We start from the raw sequence: 20,132 nt of genomic DNA, 5'->3' as shown, positions 1-20,132 counted from the left end.
AGGACCCGAGCGGGCCGGCCGTTGCCGACGCACCCACAGCGGCAGTAGCCTGGGCGGCCCCGCTCCGCTTCCTCCCCGGGCCCGGCAGCAGCGAGCGACTGACCCGGCCCAGCGCCGGGACCCCGCACAGGCCGCGCCGAGCCCCGCCCCCCGGGCCCGCCCGGCCCGGTTCGGTTCGGCTCGGCTCCCGGCCCGGCCCGGCCGCCCGGCAGGATGATCAAGCTGTTCTCGCTGAAGCAGCAGAAGAAGGAGGAGGAATCGGCCGGAGGCACCAAGGGCAGCAGCAAGAAGGCGTCGGCCGCGCAGCTCCGCATCCAGAAAGGTACCGCTGGGCCCGGCCCGGCCCGGCCTGGCCTGGCCCGGTACCGCCCGGCCCCTCCTTCCCCCACGCTTCCCTGATACCGCCCGGCCCAGCCCCGCCCCGGTACCGCCCGGCCCAGCCCCCCCTTCCCCCCGCCGTCCCAAATTCTCTATTCACCCGACCTGGTACCACCCGGTCCCAGTATTGTCTGGCTCCAACGCACTGGTACCATCTGGCCTGGTTCAGATTCCCTGACCACCATCCGGCCCAGACGCACCTACTGGTACCACGGGGACGGGCCCAGATCCCCTCTACTCAGAAAGCTGTAACCCAGCTGAAGCCCTGACTGGTGCCTCCTAGATGGGCTGCTAGGGGAGAGACCAGCCCAGACACAAGGGAGGCCCCACTCTGAAAAGTACCAGCTGGTGCAAATCCTGGGGCGATCCACTGATCCCCCCCCACCTTCAGCGCAAAGGTACTGCCTGGCTCAGGTGGGTGCTGGGGGTGGGCAGCCTCCTTCCTCCTTCCACTCTGCGCCCCCACCCAGACCCTGTATTGGTGGGGAGAGACCTCACCTGCACTCAGACCCCATAGATGCCTCACAATGGGGAAGATCCCCTCCCCCCTTCCCACCCCCATACTGGCAGGTGGCTATTCCCACCTAGCATCCCCCGCTCACATATTGGGCAGACACCCCCCCCCCTGTTCTGCCCACGGCAGAATCCCATGAGCCCCCACATCATCGGTGATCCTCCTGCTGGGGAATGGGGGTCCTTCCTCCCCCAAAGGGGCTTCCTGCTCATCTGCCCTCACTGGGGCTCTGATCCTAAGTTCCCTGTAAGCTGCACCCTGCTAGCAGCAGCATATTTAGCACCATGCAGGTGCTCAGGGAATCTGGCAGGGGGAAGGGCGCCCCTCCCCCAGCCCCAACCTAGCCCAGCCCCCGACCTGCTGTGGCCAGGGTGCCCCCACCCTGGCCCAAATCTGGCAGGCATGGCCTGGACCTGTCATGGCCAGGGTGCCCCTCCCTGAACCCAGCCCCGACCCGGACTTGCGGGGCCGGGGGAGGAGCACCTATCATGTAGCCCCAGTTCTGGAGCTGCCATGGTGGAGAGAGGTGCCTCTCCCCAGCCCAGATGCTGCTTCAGGGGGTGAGAGCTCAGGGGAGCCCTCTCTCCCTGCCATAGCCCCGGAGCACCCTCCTAAACCCCTCAGCCCCCCCCACAGCCCCAGCCGCGGCCCTCCCTTCCACCCAATGCTCTGCCCCAGCCCTGAGACCCTTCCCACACTCCAAATCCCTTGGCCCCACCTCTGCCACATGAATTTCGTTTTGTGCACTGGTATGTAGGTGATGCGTCAGACATCACGTCCGTATTGGTGCACATAACAAAATTCGTTCTACACCTGGGTGGGAAAAATTAGAGGGAACACTGCTCTGCTCCCCCCACTGCCCCCACACACTTTCTCTGAGAGCCACCTCCCATGGAGGTCTTCCCCAATGGGGCTCGCGCTCTTCACTGCTGAGGTTCATACAGCCTCCCCAGGACATACATACTGAGACACACACATGCTGGGGGGGACTCCTCAATGCAACAGGGGGAGGAATATTTGCTGGAGGGGTGGGAACAGGCGAGCGGGTGATCAGTGTGGCAGGACTCAATTTGGGGGTGTTCTTGTGGAGGTCCTTAGACGTGTGTGGGGAGGGTCTCATGGGTTTTCCCCGGTGGGGGTGGGTGCCCCCAGTGTGTGTGGGGGGTCTCCTGGGGTTTTCCAGCCGAGGAGGGAGACCCTAAGTGTGTAGGGGGAGGGTGTCTTGGGGTTCCCCAGCAGGGAAGGAGCACCCCCCAGTGTGTGTGTGTGTGTGTGTGTGGAGGTCTCCTGGGGTTTCCCTGGTTGAGGATGGGAGGCCCCCCAGTGTGTGTGTGGGGGAGGTCTCCTGGGGTTTCCCTGGTGGGGGTGGGAGCCCCACCCAATGAGAACCCATGTTCACGGGGGGTGGGGGGGAGTGCACCCACTGGGGGCCTCTGATGCAAACCCTACCACGCAACAAATCAGACATTGCTACAGGCAGCGCCAGCTGTGCGAGTGTCTGCAAAGGGCAGAAACCTGGGTTCTCCCCACTTCTGGCTGTGCCCAGAAAGATACCAGGTTCCATCCCAATCTGCTTGTGTCCCAGTGTGGCGCTCCAATCCAGTTTTCCAGAGGTGGCAGGTCAATGCCCTTGACTCCCTCTGCCCCAACTTGAGCTGGTGGGGGGGATCCCGGCCGCGCTCTGGGGATGTACCCGGTGAGGCTCAGCCTATGTCCTGTTGAGAACATGTACCCCCTCCCTGGCACAATTCTGTGCAGTGCTCTTCACAGGCCCAATCCTGCTGGGGCCTCGCCCCATGAGGGAGGGCAGTCGGAGACCCAGCGCCAGGCTGAGCTGGGACACAGCCTTACCGTGTCCTGTTGTGTGAATGGGGCCTGGGCAGGGCTGTGGGGTGAGTACCTCCTGGGGGCTGCTCTAAATATGGCATTTTCCCCCAACCTGCCCCCAAGACCCAGTGTCCTGACCCCAGCCAGAGTATCATGGACCTCCAGTGAAAAGGACTTAGTAGGAGGCTTCTATGTCTGTCTCCCTCCTGTGTGGGGGGGGGGCAGGACAGACCAGGATTGTCCTACCCACTTTTGAAATGCCCTTTTCTGATCCAGAGATCTACCCCCTATGGAGAGTGCGGTGGGGCTCCTCTGGGGTGGGAGGGATCTGGGGTTATCCTCCAAACTGACCCATCTCTCCCTGCTTTCCTCCTGCCTCCCAGATATTAACGAACTGAATTTGCCGAAAACATGCGAAATAGATTTCTCCGACCAGGACGACCTCCTCAACTTCAAGCTAGTTATCTGCCCTGACGAGGTGAGGGGGGGCGGGCAGGGAGGGGGTCCGGCATGTGGGTGGGGAGCAGGGAATCCTGCATGCCTGGACTTGCCTTTCTCTTCCTGCCCCAGGGGAAGCCCCAGCTGCTGCTCAGCTGATGGGCTCAGCCTGTGCCCAGACTCCGGTTGCTGCTCCCTGCTGGGCAGGCCCAGGCTGCAGGGGGCCCAGCTTGCGCTGCAGCAGGCCGAGCGGTGGGGGGTTGCAGCAGGAAGGCACCTCCGTGTGCGTAGGGTGAACGGGGTGCTGGAGCCCAAGCCAGTACTCTGGGGAGGGAGATGGGGGCAGGGGCTGCAGAAGATTCATGGCTCTGCCCATGCCCCTGTTGTCCCAGATCCAGCCCTGCCGGTACCCCTCAATCCTGACTATCCCCCACTGCTATCCCAGCTCGCCCACCACAGCGCTGCTGGTGCCCCTCAATCCCACCCTGCATCAGGCCCCACAATGCCAGCTGAGCTGAATGGCCTGGGGAGGGGGTGTGATCACAGCCCCTAGCTGCTGCGTCTCTGGTCCCCTGCAGTTGGATCCATGGGGCGGGGCTGAGCCCAGGCCCCTTGGGGTGCTGGGTGGTCCCCTGAGGATCCCTCCCTCACTGAAGGTCTTTTCTCTTTCAGGGTTTCTATAAAGGGGGGAAGTTTGTCTTCAGTTTTAAGGTAAGTCCCTTCCCCGCCCCTGGGGTGGAGCTCAATTTGCACCAGAGCCTTGCCCGGCCGGGAGGGGCGGGGCTCTCGGGGCTTACCCGTGTTGGACTCTCTTCGCGCTGTGTCTGAGCCAAGGAGGGAGTGTCGGCCCCACGCATCTGGTGTCCCCTCTCCTGGGAGGGAGGAAGGTGCTGTGACGGCTAAGGAAGTCAGGGACATGCCCACAGTCGCCCAGAGCTGGCAAGAGGACCCAGGAGTCCGGGCCGCTTGTCCCTTCCTGCTTCAGGGGGCGAGCAGCACTATGGGTGGGGGGGCAGGAATCTGGAGCTCCTGTGAGTTGGCAGGGTCAGGGAGTCTGGGCCCAGCTGCTCTGCTGTGGGGGGGGGGGGGGGGGCTTGGGAATGACTCTCCCATCTGTCTGTCTGCAGGTAGGCCAAGGCTACCCTCATGACCCTCCCAAGGTGAAGTGTGAGACCATGGTGTACCACCCCAACATAGACCTAGAGGGTAACGTCTGCCTAAATATCCTCAGGTAGGGAGCGCATCTGGCCACCCCACTCTATCACTGCTACCCCCTGGCTGATCTGGGGGATTGCCCCACCCATGCAGATCGGGCAGGGGAGTGGCCTCTCTCCAGCACCAGGATCCTTCCCTGCCCCACCCACACAGATCGGGGGGGGGGCGGAGCAGGGGGGTATGGGGTGTGACCTGGTGCCTAGAATGGACCTCACTGAGAGTGCACACTCGGGGCAGACTGCAAGAAACAGGGCAGGCACACGCCAAAAACTGGTGGTTTTAGCTACAATTAGATTCACCAAACCAGTAGCAGAAGAGCTGCAGTACCACACTGGTTAATAAGAAGCCAAACACAGTCCTCTTATAGGTGTTCCAGCCATTGGTTCCCATTCCAGCAAACTGGTCTAATACAGTGAGAGGTTACTGAAAACCCAGTTCACCATATGTGAGGTTCCACTATTCCCAAAGGATCAGATGCTTACCACCGGGTCAAAATCCATCTCGGATCTTACCCGGTTATCACTCTGTCAGCCAATCTTTAGTAAACCAAAAAATGTATTAATAAATGAGTTATAAATGGTTAAAAGATCATATACATACAAATGATTGCAAAGTCCTTACATCAGGCTTGTAGCAGTGATGGAATAGACGGCTGGCTTGTAAAGTCTCTTTGCTAACTTCCAAAAGATTGGACGGTTCTCAGTCCATTGTTCAAAATGCTCCTCTTAGAGCAGGGGTGGGCAAACTTTTTGGCCCGAGGGCCACATCGGGGTTGCAAAACTGTATGGAGGGCCGGGTAGGGAAGGCTGTGCCTCCCCAAACAGCCTGGCCCCCACCCCCATCTGTCCCCTCCCACTCTCTGCCCCGTGACTGCCCCCCTCAGAACTCCCGACCCATCCAACCCACCCCACTCCTTTTCCCCTGACGACGTTCCCTCCTGGGACCCCCCCAGGACCACCCCCATCCGACCACCCCTGCTTCCTGTCCCCTGGATGCCCCTCCCCCTATCCACACCCCTGCCCCCAGACAGGCCCCCCCCAGGACTCCCATGCCTATCCAACCCTCCCTGATGGCGCGCGCCCCCCCCACCTCTGCCCCATCCAACTGTCCCCTGACTGCCCCCCAGGACCCACTGCCCCTTATCCAACTCCCCTGCTCCCCGCTCCCTTACCACGTCGCTCAGAGCGGCAGAAGCTTGCAGCCACGCCACCACGCTGCCCAGCAGGAGTGGTGGGCGAGAGCGCTGGCTGCCTGGCGAGGTGAGGTTGCGGAGGAGGGGGGGCAGCAGGGGAGGGGGCTGGGGGCTAGTCTCCCTGGCCGGAAGCTCAAGGGCTGGGCAGGACGCTCCTGCGGGCCATAGGTTGCCCACCTCTGTCTTAGAGGAAAGAGGAAAACTGGAGATGTCTCAGGTGCCTTTTATATCCTCTGCCACGTGGATGGGAAGTTACTGTCCCAAACAAAGCCCACAGCCTGTGTGTATGGACAAAGATGGAGTCTGAGGTCACATGTCCACATCACATGCCCTGACATGTTTTACTGAATCACAGGGGTGGCCACTGGCTCCTGGCTCTCACGTGTCCTCTGGAAGAGAGTTGATTCTTCTGCGTAGTCCATTCACAATGGGCTGGAGAGACTGAATGTTAACTACCTTGTGGGTGTTACCTCAAGGACAGACGCATGTGAGATACAGAGACCTAGCCGATCTTCACACCTTCAGATGCTGGGGTGATCCATGGATTTTACCAGGATAATTGTATTTGACTTTTCCATTGACACCTCACGTGATAGACTTTGTATAAGATTTGTTACCATTGTATAACAATGGTAGCAACTGCTACAAATGGTCATCTTCAATCATACAGCATCCCGGGGAATCCCCTGTGGCCCACCTCCAGGGAGCAGGGGGCGAGAGGGAGAGATATGGGGGAATTCCCCATGGCCCACCCCCATGGAGCTCGGGGGGAGGGATATGGGGGATCCCCCTCCAGCAGCACTGCCTTCTCCTTACATACAGGTCTTGGGGCAACGCCTCCTCCCATAATCTCCATGATCCCCATTCCCCTAGTCATCTGATGTGATCCCCACCCCAGGTCTCATATCCCCATGCTCCTCCCCCTTTCCCCCCAATACCACCTGTCTGGCTCTCCTCCCCAGTCAGAACCTGGGATGATCCCCTGCCACCCGAGTGTGGTGTCGCTCCTCTCATGGGCTTGGCTGCAGGGTCCTCACTCATGGTTCTTTTCTGCCCCGCAGAGAGGACTGGAAACCTGTACTAACAATAAACTCTATAATTTATGGTCTGCAGTACCTCTTCTTGGTGAGTACCAGGGAGGGAAGGTTTCACCTGCACCGTTGGGCGGGGGGCATTTTGGGGGGGCAGTGGGGCAGGAGGTGGGAGGGACCCATGTCCCCTGCACTGTTCGGGGTGAAGGTAGCCCTGGTGTTTCAGCAGGGCTCGGGGGGAGTGGTTGCCTCCTGCCATGTGTTTGGGGGCTGGTCGTGGGGTGCTGATCTCCTTGTCCCCTTGCAGTTTGGGGGAGCGGTGGGGTGGGGTGATTGCTACCTAGAGTCTCTGGGCAAGCTATGGCACGCTCTGGCGGGGGGGGCAGTGCCCTCGGAGCCGAGGGAGGCATTGGCAGGTTACTCTGCGAGGGCTCGGGGGGGTTGGCGTAGCTGCGTGCTGAGCTGCCTGCAGTGCCATGCTTCAGTACGCATGGCCTGCAGAGGGCCCGGGGCCGGCTCTCCTGTGTGTTTCCATCTCTGCAGGTCCCTGGTGCTCTGCTCAGCCCTGCACAGGCTGGGTTCCCCATGGATCTTTACGTGGGCATGGCTGGTTTAACGTATTGCAGGGACACTGCTGGGATGCGGGGTCTCTCCTTTGGCTCAGCTGCTGCATCCCTGGTGCCTTGGACTGACTCTGACACAATTGATGGAGCCTTTGGGGAGTCCCAGGGCATCCCCTAAAGACTCTGGTCAACCTGAGGGGTGCAGGTCTCCCAAGGGGCAATGGGCCGAGCAGCATCTGCCAGCTGCCTGAAATGGGTCAACTCGGTGGACTGTTAACCCTGAACCCGAATGATGGGCAGCTTTAAATGGTAGCATTGTGAACAGAGGCGTTCAGCAAATGTGCTGCTTTTTACAGTCCCTTTTCTGTCCCCTTCTTGAGGCAGTTCTACAGTTGATCAAAATACCCAGAGGCAGAATCTATAGAGTCCAATGTATCGTTAAAATACATCCTGCAGGTGGAAATCAGTACACGCATTCCCTTCTATCCCCCTCTCTCTGAGGTCCCCCAATCACTGCGGTAGTTGGGTGCCTCACAATCTTCCATGGATTTATCGTCATGCAGCCAGATGGGGCAGTGTGGCACAGAGATGGCTGATCATGCAGGGTCAGTGACAGCGCAGGGAAGAGAAGGTGCAGCTCCCAAGTGCTTTAACCATTGGGCCATCCTGCCTCTTTAATCGACAGTAATGGCACGATTTCCAAGACCCTGCAGAGCATAAGGGGATTAGGTCTGAACTGTGCCCAGAGCGGGCGCCAGGATAAAAGTGAAGCCGCTGGCCTGTGACATGCAAGCTTGTAAAGACCCCCTCTGGCCTCCTTCAGAAGAAACCAGTGCTCCTCCTGGAGTTCAAGGCCAGGAAGAGACCATTAGATCTTCTGGCCTGACCTCCCATACAGCGAGGTTTGGCAGGGCCTCCGTTGTTGGTTTTTTGTAATTTGGATGGATCATATTGTTTGGTTTTTTTACGCTTTTTTTTCAGTTTTTATCTATTTAAATATTTACACTTTCCCAAAATGATGGGGTTTAGGCATTTCTCCCTCATTTTTATCGTTTTCAATATTCACATGTGCAGGAAAGGATGGGGGGGCGGACAATTATGTAGTGACCATAGACGTTGAGACTCGGTTAGTTTTATCACTGTTAAAACCCAGTTGTCCACAGAGGTCAAATGATACAAAGTGAATCGCCTTAAATCAAACTCCAGTGAGTTCTGAAGCAACATTTTTCTTTCTTTGCCTCTGTACATTTTGATGATGATCAGGGGAAATGTTTTTCATTGGCTGGTGGATGCGTGGTGAAAATGACGTTTACTGACATTTGCCGATTACAATGTGATCCTGCCAAGCCAGTAAATTCCATCCTCTCTCCCCTGCACCAAGCCCAATAACTTGAGTTTGGCTAAAGCATCTCCCAGGAAAGGGATCTGGTCTGGATTTGAAGCCATCAGGAGATAGAGAATCCATCACTTTCCTTGGTAGTTGGTTCCAGTGGTTAATGACCCTCACTGTTAAAGTTTTGTGCCTTATTTCTCATTGGAATTTGTCTGGCCTCAGCTTCCAAACCTTGCTTCTTGTTCTGCTTTTCCCTGCTTTTTTAGCATGTGCGCTGGAATCTGGTCTTTTCACAGCGTGATGGTTTTGGGGAGGGAGTCCATGGAAACAGCCTCCAACCTTCCCTGGGCTTGGCCTTGTTTCTGAATCTGCACCACAGTGGGTCACACCCAACACTCCTTCTGCCTCAGCAGCTGTTTTGCGTCTGATTCCGGGTGTGAGCCTGGCCAGGAGAACCTTGCCCTTTCAAAGTGACCTGCAAAGGGGTTTAAAAACCAGAAATGGGGCTTGTCACACACACATATTTACAGTGAATTTTTGTGACTTTCTCCATGTTTTTTCCACCTTAAAAAGGTTGGGAATGTCAGATCTGGTTTTCCTGGTGCAGCTGGAGGGTCTATGGGAAGGTCTTGGGATGTTTCTTCTGTGGGGGTGCTGACATTTTAACAGTGCTGTCCTTTCTCCAAAATAGTCATCAGTCATTGGAGTTAAATGGATCTTAAATATTTGACATAACTATGGGTTGTTTGCCATGTTGTGGTAGCTGTGTTGGTCCAGGGTATCTGAGACAAGGCAGGTGAGGTAATATCTTTTATTGCAGTGGCTCTCAACCTTTCCATACTACTGTACCCCTTTCAGCAGTCTGATTTGTCTTGAATACCCCAAGTTTCACCTCATTTAAAAACAACTTGCTTACAAAATCAGACCTAAAAATATAAGTGTCAGCCAATAGTACTGACAAATCGCTTCCTTTCTCATTTTTACCACATAGTAAAATTGGAATATAAATATTGTACTTACATTTCAGTGTACAGTATATAGAGAAGTATAAACAAGTCATTGTATGAAATTTTAGTTTTACTGACTTCGCTAGTGCTTTTTATATAGAGTGATGTAAAACTAGGCAAATATGTAGATGAGTTGATGTACCCCCAGAAGGCTTCTGCATACCTCCAGGGGTGCACGTACCCCTCGTTGAGAACCATTGTTTTATTGGACCCACTTCTCTGTCGGTGAGAGAGACAAACTTGCAAGTGTACACAGAGCTCTTCTTCAGGTCTGGGAAAGGTTCTCAGGTGTAACAGCTCAATACAAGCTGGAACAGATTGTTTACATTAAGGAATTAACATGCATTTTAAGGAATTAACACATGTTTCAAGGACCCATTCATAGTGAAATAGCCTGTTAACACCCCTGCAGTCATAGGACAAAAAAGGGGGGTTAGTGGGTAACCGATTATGAGCCATAAGTCTATGATTTTTCGTGTCTAGCAGAGTTGTGAATTTAAGCTCCCAGGCTCATCTTATGAAGGTGCTGAAGAGGTTTCCTTAGAGGATGAGAGCCGAGAGGCCAGATACAGAATGATGGCTTTGTGAAAAGTGTTCGCCCACAGGTGATAAGGAGGTTCTCTTGTCTCATCATTTTTCTGTGCGAGTTCATTAGCGATCGTAGTGATTGTCCTGTTTCACCCATGTAGGTGTTGTTGGGGTATGCAGTGCACTGGATGAGGTACATCACATGTGATAGGTGTGTGTACAACCCATGGATCTTGACAGGTGTGTGGGTATTGATCCTCCTAGCAGTGAAGATATAGCTGCAGGTTTTGCATCAGTTGTTCTGGGAGGGTCTGGTGCTGCTTTGAGTTGGTGGGGAGCCTGCTTCTGATGGATGTGGGGGTCTGTTTGAAGACCAGGGGAGGGGGTTCAGGAAAGATTTCTTTCTGGATGTGGTCCCCATCCAGTAGGGGTTGTAATTGTTACCTGATAATCCCTGATGGGCCCTGGCGTGGTAGGGTGTGCCGTAGGAGTGTCTTTTTGAGGCAAATACATAGATGACTTGATGCAAATATATAGATGAGTTGCCAAACGAGTGTCTTTTTGAGGCAAATATATAGATGAGTTGATGCACCCCCGGAAGACTTCTGCATCCCTCTGGGGCATGTGCAGAGTGTCTTTTGTTGTTTTTGTTAGACACTGAAAGTCAATAAAGACGCTGGATTTATGGTTTATTACAGCAACCTATGACATGCTAACCCTCCTTTGTCCTACGCCTGCAGAGGTGTGTTAAGTGCTCACTTCACCTTGAACGGTCTCTTACAACATAGCTGGAGGGAACGCTGCAGGGATTTCAGACAAGCTGACAGTGGCCTGGGCTACATGCAGAGATTGTGCCACTGCAACTCTGTTGGTTAGAGGAGTGACGTGTTACCATGTACTTATACTGGTATGATCTTAGCCTGGCTGCAGTTACACCAGGATAAAGGTGCCTTACACACTATAATTGCTGTATGTGGTGTACTGCGTTAACTATAGCGGGGTAGTTGCTGATACAACGTTCTGTTACTACGCTAGCTCTGATCTAGACTTGACAAAGGAGGTCCGTATCCACCCCCATTTTACAGGTGGGGAAACTGAGACATGGACAGGGGCGGTGGCAAACCAGGAATAGAACCCAGGTGTCCTGGTGCCCAGGTCAGTGCTCTGTCCACTGGGTCACAGAGTCTCCTTTGGTTAAAGTGACTGGAGGTGGGGGATGCAGCGAGGGGCCCTCAGAAGCGGGGCTAAGGATTGTTTTGTAAGTGGACTCAGGGAAGGACAGAGAGGGTGGCGCGTGGCATGGGGATGCAGCCCTGATTTGGGTGGGGGTGATCAGGGGCATGGCCAGCCTCTAACCTCTCCTCCCTGCCCACAGGAGCCAAACCCCGAAGACCCCCTGAACAAAGAGGCTGCCGAGGTCCTTCAGAACAACAGACGCCTGTTTGAGCAGAACGTGCAGCGCTCCATGCGGGGCGGCTACATCGGTTCTACCTACTTCGAGCGTTGCCTCAAATAGAACTGACCAGCTGCCCCCACCCCTCCCACGAGGGACTCTGCCAACACCGCTGCCTTCAGCCACCGGGGGGCACAGGAGCCTGGCACTGGCAGGGCCCCCCTCGCTGCTCACGGCCTCTGCCCCGGCAGCCTTTCCCCCCCACTCCTGCCCCCTGGCTGGAGGGGAGGTGGCTGCTGAGGGATGGGGCAGGGCTTACATTGGAATCCCCTGCCCCACCCACGCAGCCCCCTCTTCCCTATTGGTCGCTCTCCTGCTGGTTTCCCAGCATGCTCAGACCCCGAGCAGAGCGCCCCCTAGACATGGCCAACGTGAGCGCACTGGCTCCTTCCCCTGGCTTTGCAGAGCGTATCTATTTATTAGGCAGGGGGCTGCAGCAGGAGTGTAGGGCAGGCCGGGGGTGCATGCAGTCCTGCCATGGGGGGCTGGGCCCGCCCTCCCCTTTTACATCCCTCGTGTGTCTGGTTTTTAAAAACACAGCACCCCACTTACAGCAAAGCGAAGGCTGATTATTCAATGGGACCGGGCTGGAGGTGGGGCCTGGGCTGATTGAACCCTGCCCCCTTCTGCCCCAGGCCTCACCCCCCAATGAACTGGTTCTTTGCCACGCTGGGGCCTCCTGCCAGCCCCGGGGCCATGAATCCACTGTACTCTAGTGTGTCGGGTTATTAAAGGGGAATGTTAGCGCACCTCACTGCCTAGGGCCTGTCTGTCCTCATTGCTCCGCCGCCCCCCTCCTCCCTTTCAGATGGGGTGGAGGGGTGTCTCTCCTCAAGGGGCTGCCCACCCAGCTGCCCCAGCAGGGGCCACATAAGTCCATATCTTGCCCAAGCTGCAAGGTGGGCTCCAGCTCATCGCCCAGGCCTCTGGCCTGGTGTGCTGTTGGAAGTGGCTTGTGAGTAAGAAGTGGGCTTGACCCTACTGCTCCCCAGCACAGCAGGTAGCTGCTCCCTCTCTGCCTGCTTCTGCATGAGCCATGGTGGCAGGGGGCTTGGTTCCGCATGGAGCAGGGCAGGCAGATGAGACGGAGGGGTGGGGGCTGTTTCCTGCCCAGGAGCAGGGAAAGGGCTGTGGCCACGGGGCCTCACTGGGCTGGGGCTTCATGGGTGCTAAGGCTGGAAGGGATGACTGATCATCTAGTCCCAGTGCTGGTCGCCCCAGGCTCTCACCCTGCCATTTCTGCAGGGACACCCCGCCACTCCCTTGGGTGGCCTCTGGGGATATGGGGTTGGCCCTTGCATTGCTATGGGTGGTGTACTGCTTGTGTGTGCAGCCCTGATGCCAGGAAGGCCCAGTCCCTGCCCAGAGGGGCTTCCAGCCCTATGGGGCCATGTAGCAGCCTGGGGCCAGGTTGGGTGAGCAGGAGTACGAGTGCCCCAGAGGGATGGCAGGACCTCGTAGGGAGCTGCATAGTTCAGAGGGCTGTGGGGGGAAGGGCCCTGCCAGGGGATGACCTACTTGGGAGAGGAAATGGGGTTTATAAGCCCCCCTTGGGCAGGTGCAATGATCATGAGGTGAGAAGAACCAGGGAAGTGGGGTGTCTGAATTTTGATCCAGTGGTGTCCCTGCAATAACAGCATTTGGTTCCTACAGCCCACCCCTACCCCTAGCCTCACCCCAATGTGTCCCCTTACCCCCACTCAGTCCTCCCCCACACTATCCCTCTGAGGAGGTCGTGTGGGAATCAGTTGGGCTCCTCCTTCCCACCTCTGCCCCAGCTTGTCTCCTCTCCCCCCCCCAGCCTCCCACTAGCACTAACCAGCCTCCTGCTTCCCACACAACCTCAACTGAGCTCCTGCTTCTTTCTGCCCCCAACCCCCCCTGCATCTTAGCCCATGCAGCCTTATCTCCTCAACCCATTTCAACCCCTGCTCAATCTGCCTCCCAGACTGACTGTAGCTCAATCCAACCATCCCAGCCCCCTCCAACACAGCCCCTGCCCCCACCTCCCTCTCCTCTCCCCTGTCCTGCTCCCAGCCCCTTCCCCTCTGCTCACCCTGATCTGACTCCTATCAGCCTTCACGCCCCTCCCCCTGCCGCCAGACCACTATCAGCTCCCTGACCAACCTACCCATCTAGGTTTGCCAGGTGTCCGGTTTTCAGTGGGAACTTGTAGTCAAAAAGGGACCCTGGCGGCTCCGGTCAGGACCGCTGGCTGGGCCGTTAAAAGTCCAGCTGGCGGTGCAGCAGGGCTACTGCGAAGTAGTCGGCGTGTCTCTCTGACTCCTAGGCATAGGGGTGGCCACAGGGGCTCCATGCGCAGCTCCTGCCTGCAGGTGCCTCCCTGAGCATTGGCTCCGCAGCTCCCATTGTCTGGGAACCATGGGCAATGGGAGCTGAGGCGGTGGTGCCTAGCCCCTTGGCTGCCCCTATGCCTAGGAGCTGGGGCCCGGAGGGACATGTCCCTGCTTCCTGGGGGCTGCCTGAGGTCCGTGCCACCCGGAGCCCTCACCCAACCCCCTGCCCCAGCCCAGAGCCTCCTCCCGTGCCCTGATCCTGCACTCCTCCCCCAGCCCAGAGCCCCCTCGCACACCCTGACCCCCACCTCCTCCTGCACCCCAAGCCCAGCCCGTGAAAGTGAGCGAGGGTGCGGGAGAGGGAAGGAGGGAGGGGTTATGGAGTGACTGGGGGCGGGGCCTCGGGAAAGGGGCGGGGCCTCGGGAAAAGGGCGGGGCCTCGGGTGGGCGAAGTGTTCGGTTTTCGGCCATTAGAAAGTTGGCACCCTACACTCCCCCCAATTCCCCTCCCAGCCCCTCCCCCAGCCCCGCCCCCGTGTCTCTCCTGCTGGGGGCGGAGCCCTAGAGGGGGAGGGAAGGAGCTCGGGGGTGCCGCTCTAGCCCTCCTCTCTGTGGTCCGCCGCGCGGGGGGGGTGTCGCTCTGCCCTTCCTCTCGATGGTGACTTCCGGGCGGGGGTGGAGGGCGGGGACGCGCTCTCTGTAGTACCCGCGGGGGCGGGGCCCCGTCCACCGCCATCACTTGACGCCCCGCCCTTCACGTGCTCTGGGACGTCAGCGGGGCGAAGGCGGAAGTGAGAGGAGGAAACAGACTGACAGCGGCGGCGGGTGAGACCCTGGGGGGCGTTGGGGGCTGTGTCCGCCTCCCTCGTCTCTGTAGCGCCTGGGGGCAGGGGGTGCGGGGAGGCTGTCTGTAGGGGGAGGGGAGTGGGGCATAGTGGGGCGGGTTAGGGAGCAGGGGTGGGGAGGGGTAGAGAAGCTGGGAGGAAGGCTCTGGGGGGCCCAGCTGGGGCTGGGTGGATTAATTGAAATCATCTCATGTGAAACCTCTGTGAGATCACTGATTTTAATCAACTTTTCTCTTTGGGTGCTAGTTATTTTCCAATAAAGGGGCATTTCCCCCCTCCCCCCACCTGTGGGATCACTAGACTCATTCACACCTATCGATTTACAGCTAATAACAGAGCTTGGACGCCAGAAGTGGGACATCTTTGTGCTACCTAGAAGAATTCCCTATAATTATATACGTTTAAGTAACTATGTAGCTTAATACTCTCAAATTCTTATGAATTAACTGGCCTTTTTCACTATGTTAGCAGATGAGCAATTTGGCATTTGCTATCCCCTAGAGAATTAACTGTTCAGTGAGGTTTTGTGTCAAACTACATTTGGATGGTAACTGTTTAACTGACAGCACAAAACAACATTTAATATGTACTTTTATTAACCAAAACAACCCTAAATGTTTTAGATCCATAAACTTTTCATATCAGAACAGTTTTCATGTTTACAGCAAAATGATTCATTTTTAACCAGAGGGTTTAACTGTCTTCAGTGAATTAAATTGATTATTTCAAATCAGCCCGGGAGAAAATTTTCAGATGTGCCCAAGTGTAAGCGACTGAGTTTAAGTTCCTACTTACATCTCTTGAAAATGAGAGAGTCTCCTAAATAGCTAGCAGCAAATATCTCCAATGGCTGGTGATGGGACATTACATGGGCAGGGAGTTACTACAGCAAATTCTTTCCCAGGTGTCTGGCTGGTGGGTTTTGCCCATATACTCAGGGTCTAAATGACAGGCATATTTGGGGTCAGGAAGTAATTTCCCCCCAGGGCTGGATTGGCAGAGACCCTGGGTTTTTTTGCCTTCCTCTGTGGCATGGGTCACTTGCAGGGTTAAACTAGTGTAAATGGTGGAGTCTCTGGAACTTGAAGTCTCTAAATCATGATTTGAAGACTTCAGTAACTCAGGCAGAGGTTAGGGGTATATTACAGGAGTGGGTAGGTGGGGTTCTGTGGCTTGCAGTGGTTCCTTCTGACCTTGAAGTCTGAGTCTATAATTACTTTGGCTGAGCTACTGGGCTGTATTTATAAAGCTTGACCTCAGGTGTTTGATATCTCTTCCCCCCTGATTCTTTGTGTAGAAAAACCACCTTGAATGCAATATTTTTGGTAGAGGCTCAGGGATTCAGCATATTTACTTTATATTTAAGCAGTGGCACTGGGCTCCATTCCCCTCTGGCAGCATGTCCGGCCAGAGCAGTGCCCCAAACCCAGGACCCACAGAGACATTTCCACACCATTAACCTTCCTCTCCTGTCTCTGCAGCTCGCTCTGTGTGCGTGCACCTGACTCCAGCATTTCCTGCTTCCTCCAGCCGCCACCCCCTGTAACGAGCTTGCTCTCTCCTTTGGGTGAGTACTGTGCTGGCTGGCTGGCCCTGAGTGCCTCCAGGGGTTGGGAGTAGTGTTTCCCCTTCGTTCTCAGGGGCAGCGCTGCCAGCAGCTGGGATCAGCTGTGGCCTCAAATCAATGGGGAGGGGTCTGTGCCCAGCTCGGCTCCTGCTGAGCAGGTTGTCCTGTCTGTGGAGGTGCGTGAATAGAGCATGGCGGGGGAGGGTCTCCCTGGGGTGGGGTCCAGGGGGTTCCCTATCTCCAAAGGAGCTGCCTGCTGCTCTGACACCTCTCCTCCCTTAGAGGCAGTCAGCCCCCTTCACCGTGCCTCCCATGCCCAGGCTGAAGCGGGGGTTGCCTGGGGTTGTGCCCTGCCTTGCGGGGTCGCCAGGCAGGTCCCTATTGCATGTGCAGCCTGGAGTTGGGTCTGACCCACTCTGGTGCCTTGCACAGGGCTGGGCTGGGCCTGACCCCGGGACTGGCACAGCAGTGCCCTGTGTGTGTTGGGACAGGCTGGGTTGCTGGTGGGAAGTGCACAGAGGTCGTTGGGGGGTGCACCCAGAGAAGTGCTGTGGGGGTGGGGAGGGGGACGGACAGAGGGAGCCCCCTATGCACCCAAGACAGCCCCCAGATACTCCTGCCTTGTTACCATTGCATGGCCTGGAGCGGGACAGCCTGGCCCAGCCAGCTTTGCGGGGAAGAGCCAGGTTCCAGAGAACCCAGCTCTAAGCCCACAAGGAGTTAGAGCTGCCCTGCCCCCTGGGGTGTGAGGTGGAGACTAGCCCTGACCAGCTGCCTGCCCCACTCGCTGTCAGATCCAGAGGATTCGCTCCCCATCTCCCAGCCTGGGCTGCTCAGGGCTCCCCTAGCTGTTCCCCTCCCTGCAAATTCCTGAGCTGCTGTTGTCCCCCACAGCCGCAGGCCGCCCCTTGCCCCGCTCAAGATGGACCTGCTGTTCGGGCGCCGGAAGACGCCGGAGGAGATGCTGCGGCAGAACCAGCGGGCCCTGAACCGGGCCATGCGGGATATGGACCGCGAGCGGCAGAAGCTGGAGACACAGGAGAAGAAGATCATCGCTGACATCAAGAAGATGGCGAAGCAGGGGCAGATGGTGAGCGAGGGGCAGGGCCGGGGGTAACATCTCCAGCTCGAGTGCAACCTGTCCCCCTCAGGATGGGGTGAAGTTCATGGTGGGCAGGGGTGTCTCCAGTTGTAACCCACCCACAGGGAGGACACAGTGAAGAGCATGGGGAAGGAAAGGTACATGGGGGTGTTCCTTGCTGTAACCCATCCCCCAGGCAGGATGTGGTGAAGCTCAGGGGGGATGAGGGCTATGGGGGAGGTGGTGTCTCTGTCTGTAACCCATCCCCCTGGCAGGACGCAGTGAAGATCATGGCCAAGGACCTGGTGCGAACCCGGCGCTATGTCAAGAAATTCATCATGATGCGAGCGAACATCCAGGCTGTGTCGCTCAAGATCCAGACCCTCAAGTCCAACAACTCCATGGCCCAGGCCATGAAGGGCGTCACCAAGGCCATGGCCACCATGAACAGACAGGTACGTGGGCTTCTGCCAGCCAGGCTGGGCAGGGGGCAGGATTGCTGGCCATGGGGGGAGCTCCTGGCTATTCCAACCTGGCCTCTCCCAGCAAGGGGTACTGGGGGAGTAGGGCAGGATGCTGGCCATGGTGTGGGGGCTCCTGTCTACTTCAGTCTGGCCTCTCCCAGCAGGGGGCACTGTAGGGCCAGTCTACTCAATTTCCCCAAGGCAGTGACTGTATATTCATATTCCCCTTCCCCTCCAGCTGAAGCTGCCCCAGATTCAGAAGATCATGATGGAGTTTGAGAAGCAGTCGGAGATCATGGACATGAAGGAGGAGATGATGAATGATGCCATCGATGACGCCATGGGGGACGAGGATGATGAGGAGGAGAGGTGTGGGGGGCAGGGCTGGGGAGACTGGCTGGCTCGGGGGGGAAAATGGAACATGGGACCTTTCCCCCCTAGTGGCTGCCTGCTCCCATCTGGCCCCAGGATGGGGATCTGGCTGGCTTAGGGGGCTGGGGAATGGGACCCGGGGCCTTTCCCCTCTAGGGAGTGCCAGTTCTCATCTGGCCCGGGGGTTGAGGGGACTGGCTGGATCAGGGGTGTGGGGAATGGGACATGGGATCTTTTCCCCCTATGGGATGCTGGCTCCCATCTGGCCCCAGGGCCCATCAGCAGGACAGGTGACAGACTGAGCCCCCCAGAGGGGTTCCCCAGGCCGAGCAACAGCCTTGGGGTGAGAATGAGCTCACCCAGCTGGTGCCTGCTCCAGGGATACACCCAGGGCATTGTCCTGGCACCTTTCACAGAACATCAGGGTTGGAAGGGACCTCAGGAGGTCATCTAGTCCAACCCCCTGCTCAAAGCAGGACCAATCCCCAACTAAATTTCCCCAGGTGTGTGGGGATCCTGGCTGCTGGGTGTGTGGAGTGCCGGTCCTCCTCTCCAGCCCAGTTATCTGGGGGCGTGGCTCTTTCTTCTCTGGGTATGGGGGGTCCGGCCCGTGTCCCTGCTCTCACCTACCTATCTCTGCCCCCCCAGTGATGCTGTGGTGTCCCAGGTGCTGGACGAGCTGGGCCTGACCCTGACGGATGAGCTCTCCAGTGAGTATCCCAGCATCGGGGGACGGGGCAAAGGGGGCCCTGACCGGAGGCGCTCACGGGGGCGGGGCTGGGAGCCAAGTTCCCCTGCAGCTGGGTAATGGGGCAGCACAGCTGTCGGGGGCACTGGGCAGTGCGCAGGAGGCCTTGCTGCCTAACCCTGCCAGTGCCTGGGAGATGGGGGGCTGTAGGGTGCTCTGGGTAGGCAGACCTGTCCTCGACAGGAGCCTCGCTCAGTGGGGGGACGTGGGGGCTGTGGGGTGCTCTGGGTGTCCTGAACCCCCTGTCCCCGCAGACCTGCCCTCGACGGGGGCCTCGCTCAGTGTGACGGCTGGGAAGAAGGCCGAGCCCTCCGCAGCGCTGGCGGATGCTGATGCCGACCTGGAGGAGCGGCTGAAGAACCTGCGCCGGGACTGAAGGGCTGGGGCTGCCCCTCTCCCTCCCCAGGCCGTGCTTCCCCGGACACCCCACCCACTGCTGGCCACTGCTCTCAACAGCCCAAGGGCTGCGACTGCTGCCTCTGCCCTTCTTTGCGTACTTCTCCCCCAGCCACCCCTCTGCCTATGTGGGGGGATTAGGTGGTGGGGTGGAAGGTCCCTGCCAGTTTTGGAGAGCAAATCTCCTACTCCAAAGTAATGGGGCTGGGGGTTTGGCTATGGGGCTGCTGCAGCTGTCCCGGGGGTGGGGGAATCATTTCTGTGGGTTGGGGGCTCTTAACTCTTTAGCTTCCAGCTCAAGTACACTACAGGTGGGGGTGTCTTTTCTGTAATGGCAGTCACCCCCCAGGAGCTGCCAGCTCAGGCTGGATTCATCCCCCCCACAGAGAGGGGGAGACTGGCTCTGGGGAGAAGCAGATGGGCAGATGCTGCACCAGTCTAGGTTGTGTGGGTGTCTGTCGGGGGGCTGGGATTATAGGATGGGGGCAGCTGGGCGCACCCACTAGAGCCTGGATCTGGGGGGCACAGGTTGGGAGCCTCCCCCCTGGCACAGAGCTCTCCATCCTGTGCACAGGGAGAGGGGGCTGCGCTGAGGCCCTCCTGCCTCCATCTGGCTGTGGGGGAGGGGTTGTAATAAAGGCTGTAGATTTGTAGCCATGGTGCCTGCTGGCTGATTCTTGCCCCATAGATTTGGGGGGGGGGAGGGGGCAGCTGACCAGGCAGAGCCCCACCCAATCTCCTCTGCAGTGAGCTGGGGCCTGAGGGGGAGCTGTCCTATGTGCCTACCTCCCCCTGGGTTGGAGTGGGGGAGGGGCCATGGCGATCCCTCCCCACCTCGTCTGAGCACTCTGCCCCTCCCCATCTCTCCTTCTTCTAGGGGATC

General features: G+C 57.7%; 2 protein-coding genes across 2 annotated transcripts; both read left to right on the top strand.

Annotated features, from left to right (window-relative positions):
* UBE2M (ubiquitin conjugating enzyme E2 M) lies at positions 1-12,233 on the top strand. Its single transcript, XM_084612915.1, has 6 exons — positions 1-322; positions 3,103-3,197; positions 3,830-3,868; positions 4,285-4,388; positions 6,626-6,689; positions 11,402-12,233. Exons 1-6 carry the CDS (start codon positions 214-216, stop codon positions 11,540-11,542), a joined length of 552 nt encoding a protein of 183 aa, XP_084469041.1. The 5' UTR covers positions 1-213; the 3' UTR covers positions 11,543-12,233.
* A 2,219-nt stretch (positions 12,234-14,452) lies between these two features.
* CHMP2A (charged multivesicular body protein 2A) lies at positions 14,453-19,902 on the top strand. The gene is made up of 7 exons (XM_084612914.1): positions 14,453-14,601; positions 16,103-16,188; positions 17,083-17,278; positions 17,545-17,724; positions 17,972-18,102; positions 18,754-18,815; positions 19,108-19,902. The coding sequence occupies exons 3-7, from the start codon at positions 17,111-17,113 to the stop codon at positions 19,227-19,229; spliced, it is 663 nt and encodes a 220-aa protein (XP_084469040.1). The 5' UTR covers positions 14,453-14,601; positions 16,103-16,188; positions 17,083-17,110; the 3' UTR covers positions 19,230-19,902.
* The last annotated feature ends 230 nt before the right edge of the window (positions 19,903-20,132 follow it).

This window comes from Lepidochelys olivacea (genome assembly GCF_965140295.1).
Source record: "Lepidochelys olivacea isolate rLepOli2 genome assembly, chromosome: 23".
Lineage (NCBI taxonomy): Eukaryota > Metazoa > Chordata > Testudines > Cheloniidae > Lepidochelys > Lepidochelys olivacea.
Note: the sequence above shows the minus strand (reverse complement) of the source record. Positions and strands in the feature narration are given on the sequence as shown.

What these genes read in the sequence shown, in the direction of transcription:
- UBE2M (XM_084612915.1), top strand. Translation starts at nt 214, where the DNA reads ATGATCAAGCTGTTCTCGCTGAAGCAGCAGAAGAAGGAGGAGGAATCG. An exon ending in GCAGCTCCGCATCCAGAAAG is followed by an intron (nt 323 to 3,102) that starts GTACCGCTGGGC and finishes CCTGCCTCCCAG; the next exon opens with ATATTAACGAACTGAATTTG. An exon ending in GTCTGCAGTACCTCTTCTTG is followed by an intron (nt 6,690 to 11,401) that starts GTGAGTACCAGG and finishes CCCTGCCCACAG; the next exon opens with GAGCCAAACCCCGAAGACCC.
- CHMP2A (XM_084612914.1), top strand. Translation starts at nt 17,111, where the DNA reads ATGGACCTGCTGTTCGGGCGCCGGAAGACGCCGGAGGAGATGCTGCGG. An exon ending in TGGCCACCATGAACAGACAG is followed by an intron (nt 17,725 to 17,971) that starts GTACGTGGGCTT and finishes CTTCCCCTCCAG; the next exon opens with CTGAAGCTGCCCCAGATTCA. An exon ending in CCTGACGGATGAGCTCTCCA is followed by an intron (nt 18,816 to 19,107) that starts GTGAGTATCCCA and finishes CTGTCCCCGCAG; the next exon opens with ACCTGCCCTCGACGGGGGCC.